General features: G+C 39.9%; 2 protein-coding genes across 15 annotated transcripts in view; one reads left to right on the top strand and one right to left on the bottom strand.

Annotated features, from left to right (window-relative positions):
• dpr8 (defective proboscis extension response 8) overlaps positions 1-12,472 on the bottom strand; it is a 306,666-nt gene that overhangs the window by 186,432 nt on the left and 107,762 nt on the right. The gene's annotated exons all lie outside the window — the stretch shown is intronic.
• Positions 985-5,649, top strand: LOC149268191 (uncharacterized). 2 transcript variants are annotated; one of them, XM_089473013.1, is made up of 3 exons: positions 985-2,601; positions 2,665-2,722; positions 2,783-5,649. In XM_089473013.1, the coding sequence occupies exon 3, from the start codon at positions 3,844-3,846 to the stop codon at positions 5,335-5,337; it is 1,494 nt and encodes a 497-aa protein (XP_089329139.1). In that variant the 5' UTR covers positions 985-2,601; positions 2,665-2,722; positions 2,783-3,843; the 3' UTR covers positions 5,338-5,649. The 2 variants fall into 2 exon arrangements, with proteins under 2 accessions (XP_089329139.1, XP_089329138.1); XM_089473012.1 differs by having other exon boundaries at positions 985-2,722.

Below are 12,472 nucleotides of genomic sequence, written 5' to 3'. Positions count from 1 at the left end.
CAATTTTTTCGGTGCTATGAAAGCTTGAGAGTTGAAGTTTGGAACACATGCTCGTGTATACCCCCAATTTATAGTGTTAAAATTTTCCCGATCCGCCCACAACAAGACGGACATTGCACAAAACCAATATACTCAATTCACTTTAGAGAATGAGGGCTGCGCTGCAGTGTGGGCAATATTATGAGAATTTACTTGTTGAATAATTTCTTTTGTAGATGGATTTGTTGAATAATTTCTTTTGCAGACGGATAATATTAATTAAACTTTTAGAGTGTGATCATATGGTTAAAATGTGTGTACATTCCAAAGTTTCTAGTACTGGAAAAGCGTTCTTTTACAAATTGATTGCGAAGGGTGGTATCCAAAATCTGTAAATTACATAATCTTTGTATTCACCAAAGGTATATACACAGTAAATTTGAAGTCTCCAGGTTTACAAGTGTTCAAATTAGGTTGAAAACAAAAATAATTTTTTCGACTATTCTCGATAAAAAAGTGTAGTGGCGCTGGAATAGAGGGAATAAAAAAACAGCCTAAAAGTAGGCAGTGCGCTGAGCATAGTGGCTTAGCATAGTTGAACGAGATCACGGATGTGGCAATCCCGAATCTCCAGTGATAACAGGAGAAATTGTCATTCTCAGCCAGGCCATAAAAACACTGTTCCCAAGCGATGACTTGTCGCTTTATGGGATCGGCCATATTTCTTCTTTCTTTCGCATCTCAACCACCGACTAAAAAGGTTGTATAAAAATTTCTCTGTGAAGTGGTGAAAAATTAATTCGAGAATTGAAAAAAAATATTAAATTGAAAGTATAATTTTTTTCTTGTGCAAGTGCCAAACTATTTAAATCGGTAAGAAGAAAATAGTGGCATTTCAGTAAATCAGCATATATGTGTAAAATCATTTCGCACAAACCTCTTTGCAGGTTTGGCACCCAGTCAAAAATTTAATTTTTTTGCCAGCTTGCAATTAAGTCTGCAGCGCGCACACTAAATAGCTCACATTGCGCTGTCTGGATTACTGCATCTGCGCACAACTAAACATTCGCATCGCGCTATTTGAATAGCTGCAGCTGCGCGGAATTACATATAGGCATTGCATTATATGTCTTCGCACCTGCCACGCCTCTGCACGGACTTACTGCTGCACACCAAGCATCACCACTTGATTTAAAAGATGCCCAGCCATCTGGCCAACTGTTGCGAATATTAATTTATTAATTTATACTAGCGGCACTGAGTTCATCTTTTTGCGCTGTTTTTTTTATTGCATTCAACGTGAACTAAATAATAATTATATAGAAAAATAATATAAGATAATAATATACATGAAGCAATAGCCCTTAAGTATCCATAACCTCCACCTTCCCTCCCCAATGAAAAATTCTTATTAGTTATCGTAATCTATTTCTTTTTATTAATCGCTTTTGATATCTTATTTTTTTTGTTATGCATTATATTTTTTTTTGTTCGTCACATATACATTTTTTTTGTTAGCACAGCTTGCCGCCCAACCGAAATGGAAGCGCTTTCATCGCGGGACAGCACAGTAAGTGGAGCTGCATTATAAATTTAACAAATTCCATATTTATTTTTTCGTATCAGTCAGCGCCAATATCACCGCTGCATAAATAACAAAAAAAAGCATAATGCATAATCACTAATCTTCCTATCACCATTCCACTATCTTCATTTTGATCAGCTGATCTAAGGCTGAGAGAAAAAGCTCTCCAAAAGCTTTCTTATCGTTTGTTTATATTCTCTTATGCCTTCTGCCCAAAACAACAAGTTACATATGTATAATTATTTTGTTTATATTAAATCTAATGAAGTTTAATTAAGTTTAATTATTTTGGGGCCATGCGTCGCGTTTCTATAGGTTTTTAGCTCTCCTAGCTGGGAATGGGGTCGCTGACAATATAGGCAGGTAGCCAGCGATCAAGGTAGGGTGGGCACGGTCGGTCGCCTTAATATCAAAGGCCGACTTTCGCTGAGCAGGCACATATTTGCTTGCGCGGCGGTACCCAGCTTGGACAGGTATGTTTGTGTGTGTCTAAATCTGTTCTATCTCTCTCTCTCTCTTCTTTTCTCTCTTCTAAGCAAGTGGCCGAAGATAATCGTTTGCACGCGATTTTTATTAATAAATATATCTTGGCAGCGCTAGGAGTCGCAGTTCCCCTCTTCTTACCCCTTCCCTTCTCCCGATGACCCATTGGCCGGATCCAGCGCGTGCACTGCTCTAATCCTCCTATTCTACCATCTGCGCTTGATAACGTAACTCGTTACAGAATTAATTTTAAAATCATATATATATTTATTTGGCGCCCAACGTGGGGCCCGATTAGTCCGGCAGCCCCGACAACAATCGATGCAAGTCATTATCAGCTGATTTGTTTTATCTCTTCGATGTGTCTCGGTCCACTTTAGCAAAGTGCATGCAAAAGCAATAATGCATTCCAGTTTATTAAAAGGAACGTGCGTACCTAATATTACATCTTCTTGTAGCTGGATGTGGATTTCAATGGACACGATCTATTATCCTCCGCGCAACGAATTTGTGGTATCGCCGCCTTAATGACTATAATTTTAGTCATGACTATGGTTTATGTCATTTTTGCTTCTGTTTCGTGTTGTTCTCTTTACTAAAATTTTCTACTTTCATAGCACCTATGTACCTGGCTAACTTTGTCTATTGGATGTGTTCGCATGGTACCCCAAAATCGTATGTAATTGAATTATTCTTTTGGATTTGGTTTACTTATTAGCTTTATTTTTTTTGCAGTTACCGTTTTGCGAGTTTATTTTTGTTTGATTTTATTATTATTTTTTTGCTATTTTTTTGTTATACCCTGAACCCATTGAAAATGGGAAATCAGGGTATAATGGTTTTGTTGAAATGTATGTAACAGGCAGAAGGAGGCGTGGCAGACCCCACAAAGTATATATATTCTTGATCAGGGCGACGAGCTGAGTCGATTTGGCCCTGTCCGTCTGTCTGTCTGTCCGTCTGTCCGTCTGTCCGTCCGTCCGTCTGTCCGTCTGTCCGTATGTTTGAACGCGTCGATTTCCGAAGATATAAGAGCTAGAGACTTGAATTTTTTTTTTAAATGACCGTATATACAGCGCGGACGTCGAGTTTGCTTTTAAAATTCGATAAATCATCCCGTTATGTTTTTATCGAGTAAAAACATTCAAGTTCAAATCAGATGCCTCTATAGCTAATTGTGAATGATTTTTCTTTTTTTTAAATTTCTCAAATATTCAATATAATATGTAGATCATATGCTGAAAGTTTCATTAAATTCCGTTCAGTCAAAAATTAATAAAAAATAATCAAATATTTGGCCAATTAACAAACGCACGTGCAGCAGCTACAACAAAAACATCAGCTGTTAGTTTCGTTTAGTTTTGGTAGATGGCGCAGCAGCAGTGAATCTATTTGAGTTTTGCCAGCACTGCTAGCAGGAGTGGGGTGGCCTAGTGTGTTAGCTGCATGACGCTCGATCAAGAAGTCGCGGTTCGAATCCCGATCGGTGCAACACTGATGTTGACTTTTTTTAATTGTTTCAAAATATTTTTATATTTTATTAAATAAGTTTGGTATTTTATTTATATTTTTAAATACATCGAAATTGAAATTTCAGCCATACTAAATGAGAATTTTTATTTGTTGGGTTCAGGGTAGTATCTAGTCGAGCACTCTCGACTAGAATTTTCTTACTTGTTTTCTATTGGGAGTTATTAAGTAATGCTGTATATTCCTACTTATTAGTAGTCAGTTAAGTTTTTTTGAATTACTTGTCATCTGCTTGCTATCTAGTTATTATTTATATCGATTAGAAAATGCCTTTAACGCGTAGTAGCGAAAATTTATCCCGGCCTGACGAGCCTATCATAAACTGTTTTATTTGTACAGAATCTATTATTAACGAAAGCCAGCTATTTAAAACAAGTTGTGGCCATACCTTTCATCAATCGTGTTTTAACACTAAGATAGCCAATAAGACAGTTTGTCCAGTTTGTAAACAGTCGTTGCGTTTACAGAGTGTTGCCGTCAGCACAGAATCTTCAATGGATAAGCCATCAGGGTCGAATGCAGCAACCAAAACTAGATCTCAGGCAAGAAAGGCAGCAACCTCCAATATGTCTGAAGGTGATATCTCGTCACCAGTCTTGGTTCCTTCAGTGGCGCCCACACTTACTCCAGACTTGGCTACAATGATAGCTGACGCCATTTCTGCCGCTTCACTTCGGCAAACCGAGTTGATAGCTCAGATTTCTTTGAGGCAAAGTGAGACGTTGTCGCAGGTGATAGAGAGTGGCTTCCAGAAACTGCTTTCATCATCCGCAGAGTCGCATACAAGTCGCAGTCCCATACTGCCAGTGCAAGATAATACCAGCAATCTCGGCCAACAAGAGTTTCAACCAGCCTCAACTATATCTGGAACCCATTCAAACAATAGATTCACGTCATTAGGAACGGATTTGCGACCAGATCGCATCAGCCAAATTATTTCAAATTGGAAGGTACGTTTCAATGGCAAAACGGCCTTGTCAGTAGAAGATTTCATTTATCGAACTGAAGCTCTTACGCATCAGACTCTAGAAGGCAATTTTGAGCTGTTGTCTAGATACGTTAGCAACCTCTTTGATGGTAGTGCGAGTGATTGGTTTTGGCGCTATCACAAAAGTGTGCCTGGGATTCGCTGGCAAGAACTTTGTTTTGCACTTAGAGAGCAATTTAATGATGATAGAACTGACCTTCATATCCGAGCTGCCATAGATAGGCGTAAGCAAAAGATAGGCGAACCCTTCGATGAGTTCCATGAGGCCATCGTATCACTTGCGGACAAACTTTCGAGTCCCTTGCGTGAGTTATCTCTACTCCAAATTCTCCGTAATAATTTGCTCCCTGAAATTCAGCATGAACTTCTTTATGAGAGAATTGAAAGAGTTGCTCAGCTACGCCATTTGGTGCGCACGCGCGAAATTTTCTTGCAAACGATTGGCAAGCCATTAGTGAATAGGCCGCATCCTATACCTATGCCACGTCGCTCAGTAAATGGAATGGCAATAGAGCGCGAGTCTTCGGAGGAGGACGTCGACAGTCCAGAAGTATCAGCAGTAAATTTACTGTGCTGGAACTGTAATGCGACAGGGCACAGGTACCAAGATTGTACTGCGGAACGTCGAGTATTTTGTTATGGTTGTGGCAAACCCGACACGTATAAGCCTTCGTGCATGAAATGCAACAAGCATTCAAAAAACTTGTCAGCCCGTGCACCAGTGTCGACCAGTGCACGCAAACAAATGAAGTCGACATCAACCAACACATAGATTTTCAGTCCGTTGACTATACCAACGACCCAATTACGACCTCACAACTTTATGATGCCCATTCCGAAACAATACACACACAAATAAGCTCCAAATCTCGCTCTCAACTACGTCGTATCTCAGCAAAAAAACGTCATAAGATAGAGCAGAAGCAGCTAATGTTAGCTGTGATAGCAAACGCTCAAGATATTAGGCCATATGCCAATGTTAGTTTATTAGGAAAGAGTATTACTGGCTTAATGGACACAGGAGCTTCCATACGCTGTATTGGTGGTGAATTTTGTAATCATGTTCTTAATTCAAATATCGTATTTAAGCCTCTGAATTCAGCTGTACGTACTGCAGATGGCAAGGCACAGAATATAATAGGCAAAATCACTACAGTAATTAAATTTAAAAATGAAGATAGAATGTTGACATTTTATATAGTACCCTCCTTATCTCAAGATTTATATTTAGGGATAGATTTTTGGACCCAATTTAATCTTCTTCCACTGGAGGTGGTGCCCACAGTCAATAATTTGTCTTCTTTAGAGGATCGCAACCTAAAGCCACTTACAGTCACGCAGCATCAATTGCTGCTGCAACACATTAACATGTTCCCTTCTTTTGCTAAACTGGGCTTGGGACGAACAACTCTTCTTTCGCATGAGATTAATGTCGCCGGAGCCGCTCCAATTAAGCAACGTCATTATCCAGTTTCACCAGCAGTAGAAAAGTTAATGTATGAAGAGCTGGACAGAATGCTTAAATTAGGCGTGATAGAGGAGTCACAAAGCGCTTGGTCTTCTCCAGTTTTGTTAGTTCGCAAACCAGGAAAGGTTCGTTTGTGTTTAGATAGCAGGCGTGTTAATGCGGTTACCGTTAAGAATGCGTATCCTATGCCGTTCATTGATGGTATTCTTAGTAGGCTACCAAAAGCTGAATTCATAACCAGCTTAGATTTAAAAGATGCTTTCTGGCAAATTCCACTAGAGCCGAAGTCACGCGATAAAACCGCATTTAGCGTACCTGGTAGGCCATTGTATCAATACACTGTTATGCCTTTTGGGCTTTGTAATGCTCCACAGACAATGTCGAAGTTGATGGATAGAATAATACCCACTAATCTGCGTCGTGAAGTTTTTATCTATTTAGATGACTTGTTGGTAGTTTCAGATACTTTCGAACGACATCTAAATGTCCTAAAAGAGTTGGCAAATCACATAAAAACAGCAGGTTTGACCATCAATATTGAGAAAAGTAATTTCTGTCTCAAAGAGGTAAAATATTTAGGTCATGTGATTGGCAATGGCACAGTTAGCACAGACCCAGATAAAATTGTATCTATTACAGAATTCCCAGTCCCGAGGTCAGTCAAACAAGTTAGGCGGTTTTTAGGTATGACGGGATGGTATAATAAATTTATTCAGAACTATGCCACCATTGCATCCCCTATAACAGACACGCTGAAACATAAACAAAAATTTGTATGGGGTGAATCAGCTCAAAAAGCGTTCGAAGAACTCAAGGAGAAGCTTAGTACGGCTCCAGTTTTGCATAGTCCAAATTTTGACAGACCATTCTCTATACACTGCGATGCCAGCCATACAGGTGTTGGTGCTGTGTTAGTCCAGGTAACAGAGAATAATGAAGAGGTACCGGTGGCTTTTATGTCTCGTAAACTTAACCGTTGTCAAAGGAATTATTCCGTAACGGAAAAAGAATGTCTGGCAGCTATTTTAGCGATAAAAAAATTTAGAGCTTATGTTGAAGGACAAGAATTTTCTGTAGTCACAGATCATGCTTCTCTAAAATGGCTCATGTCTCAAACTGACTTGAGTTCTCGGTTAGCAAGGTGGGCTTTAAAACTTCAGGGTTATGATTTTAAAATAGTCCATAGAAAAGGCAGTCAAAACATTGTACCAGATGCTTTATCACGAGTGTACACAGAAGATGTGTCTGCAATTTCAGCCGATTGTCTAGTGGATCTCGACTCGGTTCATTTTAAGACATCTGACTATCTAGAACTCAAAGCCAAAATATTAGCCAATCAATCTAGATCACCAGATGTAAAGGTAGTTGACGATTATATATATCGGAGAGCCGATCACGCGTCGGGTGAGAAAGTAGCCGATGATCTGTGTTGGAAACTTTGGGTTCCCCAATCGCTGGTTCCAGAAGTCCTTAAGAAGGCCCACGAGCCTCCACTAGCTTCTCACCCAGGCATAAACAAGATGCTAGATAAGCTGCGCCGCTATCTTTATTGGCCGAAAATGGTAGTAGATGTAAAAAAATTCGTTAATAATTGCGAGAGTTGTAAGTGCAACAAGCACCCAAATTACACACTACGTCCACCCTTAGGAAAATCGGGCTCAACGCAACGCGTGTTCCAAAAACTTTATATTGACTTTCTAGGTCCATATCCGCGAAGTCGCACCGGGAATATAGGAGTCTTTGTTGTTTTAGACCATATGTAGAAATTTCCCTTTTTGAAACCCGTAAAAAATTTTACTGCCGACGCCATCACAGACTATTTAGAGCAGGACTTGTTTCATTGCTTCGGAGTTCCTGAAACTATAGTCTCTGACAACGGTGTACAGTTCAAGTCTCAGTTGTTCAACGTATTATTACAAAAGTATGGAGTTAATCATACATATACGGCCGTTTATTCCCCACAAGCAAATGCTTCGGAGCGAGTCAACCGATCGGTGATAGCAGCAATAAAGTCGTATATTGCACCTGACCAAAAAGATTGGGACGCTCATCTAAGCTCCATCTGTTGCGCTCTGCGTTCAGACGTGCATTCGGCTATCGGCACAAGCCCTTATCGAATAGCCTTTGGCCAAAATATGGTGACCAATGCATCCACGTACAAACTGCTACGTAATTTAAACTTCTTAGAAGATCGCGCTATTCAATTTAATCGTGACGATTCATTTGATCTTATACGCGACAGGGCAAAGGATTGCATGCAACAACAACGTAATCGAAACGAGAATATCTATAATATGCGTTGTCGTGACGTTTCGTTTGTGGTAGGTCAGGAAGTTTACAGGCGTAATTTTCAACAGAGTAATTTTGTACGGGGCTTCAATGCGAAACTAGCTCCGAACTTCGTAAAGGCAAGAGTTAAGAAAAAACTTGGCAATAGTTATTATGAAATTGAAGATTTGCAGGGTCGCTTGATTGGTAAATACCATGCAAAAGACCTAAAACAATAATCGCAGAGTCCAGCGCGAATCACCCTATAGAGTGATTTTGGTCGGGGGGTCTTGTAGTGGCGCTGGAATAGAGGGAATAAAAAAACAGCCTAAAAGTAGGCAGTGCGCTGAGCATAGTGGCTTAGCATAGTTGAACGAGATCACGGATGTGGCAATCCCGAATCTCCAGTGATAACAGGAGAAATTGTCATTCTCAGCCAGGCCATAAAAACACTGTTCCCAAGCGATGACTTGTCGCTTCATGGGATCGGCCATATTTCTTCTTTCTTTCGCATCTCAACCACCGACTAAAAAGGTTGTATAAAAATTTCTCTGTGAAGTGGTGAAAAATTAATTCGAGAATTGAAAAAAAATATTAAATTGAAAGTATAATTTTTTTCTTGTGCAAGTGCCAAACTATTTAAATCGGTAAGAAGAAAATAGTGGCATTTCAGTAAATCAGCATATATGTGTAAAATCATTTCGCACAAACCTCTTTGCAGGTTTGGCACCCAGTCAAAAATTTAATTTTTTTGCCAGCTTGCAATTAAGTCTGCAGCGCGCACACTAAATAGCTCGCATTGCGCTGTCTGGATTACTGCATCTGCGCACAACTAAACATTCGCATCGCGCTATTTGAATAGCTGCAGCTGCGCGGAATTACATATAGGCATTGCATTATATGTCTTCGCACCTGCCACGCCTCTGCACGGACTTACTGCTGCACACCAAGCATCACCACTTGATTTAAAAGATGCCCAGCCATCTGGCCAACTGTTGCGAATATTAATTTATTAATTTATACTAGCGGCACTGAGTTCATCTTCTTGCGCTGTTTTTTTTATTGCATTCAACGTGAACTAAATAATAATTATATAGAAAAATAATATAAGATAATAATATACATGAAGCAATAGCCCTTAAGTATCCATAACCTCCACCTTCCCTCCCCAATGAAAAATTCTTATTAGTTATCGTAATCTATTTCTTTTTATTAATCGCTTTTGATATCTTATTTTTTTTGTTATGCATTATATTTTTTTTGTTCGTCACATATACATTTTTTTTTGTTAGCACAGCTTGCCGCCCAACCGAAATGGAAGCGCTTTCATCGCGGGACAGCACAGTAAGTGGAGCTGCATTATAAATTTAACAAATTCCATATTTATTTTTTCGTATCAGTCAGCGTTAATATCACCGCTGCATAAATAACAAAAAAAAAGCATAATGCATAATCACTAATCTTCCTATCACCATTCCACTATCTTCATTTTGATCAGCTGATCTAAGGCTGAGAGAAAAAGCTCTCCAAAAGCTTTCTTATCGTTTGTTTATATTCTCTTATGCCTTCTGCCCAAAACAACAAGTTACATATGTATAATTATTTTGTTTATATTAAATCTAATGAAGTTTAATTAAGTTTAATTATTTTGGGGCCATGCGTCGCGTTTCTATAGGTTTTTAGCTCTCCTAGCTGGGAATGGGGTCGCTGACAATATAGGCAGGTAGCCAGCGATCAAGGTAGGGTGGGCACGGTCGGTCGCCTTAATATCAAAGGCCGACTTTCGCTGAGCAGGCACATATCTGCTTGCGCGGCGGTACCCAGCTTGGACAGGTATGTTTGTGTGTGTCTAAATCTGTTCTATCTCTCTCTCTCTCTCTTCTTTTCTCTCTTCTAAGCAAGTGGCCGAAGATAATCGTTTGCACGCGATTTTTATTAATAAATATATCTTGGCAGCGCTAGGAGTCGCAGTTCCCCTCTTCTTACCCCTTCCCTTCTCCCGATGACCCATTGGCCGGATCCAGCGCGTGCACTGCTCTAATCCTCCTATTCTACCATCTGCGCTTGATAACGTAACTCGTTACAAAAGTTATCGGATGAGTTATCGAAAAATAAGATAAACTTATACTACGTATGAAATACACAAGTATGCATGCCATTTCTGCTCTCCAGCTCTTATGTCTTCTGAGATATCGACGTTCATACGGACGGGCAGACAGACGGACAGGGCCAAATCGACTCAGCTCGTCGCCCTGATTAAGAATATATATATTTAAGGGGTCTGCGATGATTCCTTCTGCCCGTTACATACTTTTAACAAAACCATTATACCCTGATTTCCCATTTTTAATGGGTTCAGGGTATAACAAGTAAAACAATTAAGAAGACTCCAGTCGAGACTGCTCGACTAGGAGATACCCTGAACCCTCCAATATTCTAATCACTGTGCACTTCTTTTCGGCACGCATACATACACACGCACGTATTAGAACGCGCTCTGCTGTGCTGTGCAATAAGCGCTTGGGCTGCATTATAAGAATTTTTGTTGAATAATTTAATTTCTAGACGTACAATCTTAATGAAATTTTCAGGGCGTAATCATATGGTGAAAATGTATGTACAGTCCAAAGCACAAGTATCCAGTATTTGAAATACGCTTTGTAAGGCTTTGTAAGGCGGCCCGCCCGCGACCCACCTCACAGGGTTCAATTAGAGTAATTTGGTAGTCGTTAAAGTTTAGATATAAGAATGGATATGAAATAGAAGTTATGATTTTGAGTTAGTAGTATGTAAGCATAGTATTAATATAGAGTAGAGTTATGATTTTGAGTTCGGTTCAATTAGATGCAATTTGGCAGTCGTTGAAGTTTAGACATAAGAATGAATATGAGATAGAAGTTATGGTTTTGATTTAGTAGTGTGTAAGCATAGTATTAAGGATAGTTTTTAAGTGTGATCATTAGGTAGCGATTAGTTATAACAGCTAGATATTGTAGTACGTATTAAGCATAGTTATTAAGCATAATTATTAAGTAGTAGCATAGCATAGCGACAATAGTATAGCAGCTAGCTTTTAAGAGAGTAACGATAATTTGAATGTTGGGCGGGCGCGATCGGTAATGCAACCATGCAGCTCGAAAGCTCGCTGTGGTGAGGTTGCATTGCCGACGCTGCAGGGAATTTTGCGCAAGAGAGCAGCAAAAGCTGCAGAGGCAGAGGTAGTTAGTTTTCGGCGCTTGAAAGCGAAAGACGGGTTTTAAAAGCGAGTGTTCGGAATCAGTAATCGCGAGAAGATAAAAAGATAATCACGAGTTGGACAGGCGAGCGTAACGTAGGCTAAAAGTAAGCGCGGACTTGTCAACAAATCGGGTAAGTTCAGAGTAAGTTTGTAATAATAAATGGAGTCAAGAAACGAAATTTAACATCCGTATGTTCGTTGCTGGTGGCGAACCTAATAACTAACGAGTAGCTTGAATGCCCATACTAACTCCCGCACCACGTTCCCGCATAACTGCGATCCCGGCAATCTTGAGTACGCCAAGCTGCGCAGCTCGATTGCTGTTACCCTCCTGCGTGCAGACGCGTGGGCGCGATCGGCGATGTTATGCCATGTGGACACCTAACCTCTAATCAATACCCCCTCTCCCTTTCTCTTTCTCTCCGCCAACGTGTCCTGCAGTTACTTACAAATTTTCTTGTGAGTTCTGGCCCGGGTGAGACTGAGTCCATCACCATGGCTTAAAAAAGTAACCTTACAAGTGGCGCCCGAGCAGGGACCCGGGGCCAAAGAGAGCGTGGTATACAGGCAGCGTAAAATTCCGCCGGCATATCCAAATAAAGGTGCTGGGTAATAGAGGGGTTTAAAATGTTGGTGGCGATTAATTTTGAAAATATGAAAAGCTATGTGTAAAAAATGCATAATAGAAAAGTGACGAGAGTGGAAAGGAAAAAAAGAGTAGAAAAAAAAGGAAATTTATATGTGTGTATTTATATGTATATATGTGTATATATGTAGGCTTATATATGCGTACATATATATTTGTATGTGCATGCGCGTTTCTAGACTTTTGGCGCGCGCTGTACTTTTCGGCTCCGTAACTGTTGTACCGTTTTTTTTATACCCTGAACCCATTTTCAATGGGAAATCAGGGTATAATGGTTTTGTTGAAAT

This window comes from Drosophila arizonae, chromosome X, assembly GCF_054131065.1.
Source record: "Drosophila arizonae isolate 15081-1271.41 chromosome X, UAZ_ARI_1.0, whole genome shotgun sequence".
In the NCBI taxonomy this organism is placed as follows: domain Eukaryota; kingdom Metazoa; phylum Arthropoda; class Insecta; order Diptera; family Drosophilidae; genus Drosophila; species Drosophila arizonae.
The sequence above is the reverse complement of the archived record's forward strand: the minus strand, read 5'-3'. Positions and strand labels throughout refer to the sequence as shown.

Bases quoted from the DNA above. Each gene is read 5' to 3' on its own strand.
- LOC149268191 (XM_089473013.1), top strand. From the start codon at position 3,844: ATGCCTTTAACGCGTAGTAGCGAAAATTTATCCCGGCCTGACGAGCCT.